This window comes from Rhincodon typus, chromosome 13 (genome assembly GCF_021869965.1).
Source record: "Rhincodon typus isolate 14 chromosome 13, sRhiTyp1.1, whole genome shotgun sequence".
Classification (NCBI taxonomy): Eukaryota; Metazoa; Chordata; class Chondrichthyes; order Orectolobiformes; family Rhincodontidae; genus Rhincodon; species Rhincodon typus.
Window position 1 is genome coordinate 67394719 of NC_063344.1, and position 2089 is coordinate 67396807.

The window sequence follows — 2089 nt, forward strand, 5'->3', positions numbered from 1 at the left end:
TACAGTCCTTGAAATCAGAGGAAGTCTGGGATGTTCGGGAGTGGAACGTCCCATCCTGGGAGCAGACTATAAAGGTGTTCAATCAGACTGATTGAACTGACTGAGTGCTGCAATGCAACCAATCACATGAGGAGTAAGCTTTGCACAGTCAGGAAGGAGAGATTAGCCCCAGAGCGACGCAGCCCGAGTGAATACACAGTTCTGGCAATTTGAAGGCAGTGTGGGAATTTGATACAGAGGGGAACAGGTGCTTTTTGCTTCTTTTTTAGTTCATAATTTATGAGGTTTTTTTAAACAGGATAAATTATAAGTCAGGATCATGGGCCCACACAACAGAATGACATTACAGGAGAACCATAAGACCATTGGTGGATGATAGATGCTAATTTGACTATCTATTATGGTTATTTTCAGACTGAAGTTGAATAGGGGAAATATTGACAAGTTATAAATTCAAAGACCAGTAGGAAAATTTTAAATATCAATTTAAGAACTAAGCAGATAGAACAGAGATGCCGGGCCAGCTTATGTGTTGTATCTGTGTGATGTGGGAGCTGGTGAACCCCATTGTGGATCAGAGTCACCACATCTGTACCATGTGTTGGTTGCTCGAGGGACTCTGGTTCAGAGTTGGTGAGCTGGAGTCTGAGTTTTGACACTGTGGCACAGCAGGGAAGGGGAGAGTTACCTGGATGCTGTGTTTCAGGAGGCAGTCACACCCCTGAGATTAACCACCTCGAATGTTCAAATGCAACAAGATCATGACAATATCCAAGCTTGGGCTGACAAGTGGCCAATAACGTTCATGGCTCACAAATGCCAGGCAATGACCATCTCCAGTAAGAGACAATCTAACCACTGCTCCTTGACACTCAATGGTGTTACTATCACTGAATCCCCCACTATCAATATCGTGGGGTTAGCCATTAACCAGAAACTCAACTGGACTCACCATGCAAGCCCAATGGCTACAAGAGCAGGTCAAAAGCTAGGAATACTGCGGCAAGTAACTCCCTTCCTGACTTCCCGAAGCCCTGTCCACCATCTACAAGGCACAAGTCAGGAGTGTAACAGTATACTCCCCACTTGCCTGGACGGGGGCAGTCCCAACAACACTCAAGAAGCTTGACACCATCCAGGACAAAGCAGCCACTTGATTGGCACTACATCCACAAGCATCCACTCCCTCCACCACCGACGCTCAGTAGTAGCAGTGTATAGTAGCTACAAGATGCCCTGCAGAAACTCACCAAAGTTCCTTTGACAGCACCTTCCAAAACCACGCCCACTTCCATCTAGAAGGACAAGGGCAGCAAATCCATGGGGAAAATCGACCCCTGCAAGTTCCCCGCCGAGCTACTCACCACCCTGATTTGGAAATATATCGCTGTTCCTTCACTGTCACTGGGTCACAATCCTGGAATTCCCTCCCTAAGGGCATTGAGGGTCAACACACAACGCACTGCAGTGGTTCAAGAAGGCAGCTCACCACCACCTTCTCAAGGGCAACTAGGGAAGGGCAATATCTGAGCAAAGTTGTGCTGACCTTGGAGGGGATCCAGGGGGAGGGAAGCATCCCTTCAGAACGTAGTCCAGTTCCTTCACCATTTTTTCTCCTTCTTCTGAACTGCCCTGGCTCGAGGGCCAGTCTGCCCACAGTTCCCTGAAAACAATACACCTCCCCCACATCCCAGTGTTGACGATGGTGATGGACATGAAGGGGACCAGGCTTGGGAACACATCAGTAAGAGAGGGGTGATCCCATTGTTAGAGCTGGGGAATCGACAGCATGCCAGCCGAAAGCTGGATGATGACGCTGAACTGATGGGTACAGCGGGTAAGAGGTGCCCTCTCATGTGGTAGTGGGGCTGCTCTTGGGCAACTCACCGACTTCTTCCTGTCAGCCTCGTGTTCGGCCAGATCCAGTCCCACCACCTTCACCAAGCGCCGCTCCTCCACAAAACGGAGTTTCCCAGCCTCGAGACGTCTCTGAATCTGCCGAGGGATGACAAAGGGAGGCTCGGAGACACCAGCACGAGGTGGTGTAAACCCAACCCCACAACAGCCCCAAAACTATCCTCACAAACCC

The 2089-nt window shown here is 49.4% G+C and overlaps 1 protein-coding gene across 1 annotated transcript in view; it reads right to left on the reverse strand.

The window, feature by feature from the left end:
• Positions 1–2089, reverse strand: part of LOC109915178 (unconventional myosin-VIIa-like) — a 108028-nt gene that overhangs the window by 25971 nt on the left and 79968 nt on the right. The window contains exon 18 of the mRNA XM_048604142.1: positions 1888–1995. Coding sequence (XP_048460099.1) covers positions 1888–1995 — 108 coding nt within the window. The remainder of the gene's footprint in view (positions 1–1887; positions 1996–2089) is intronic.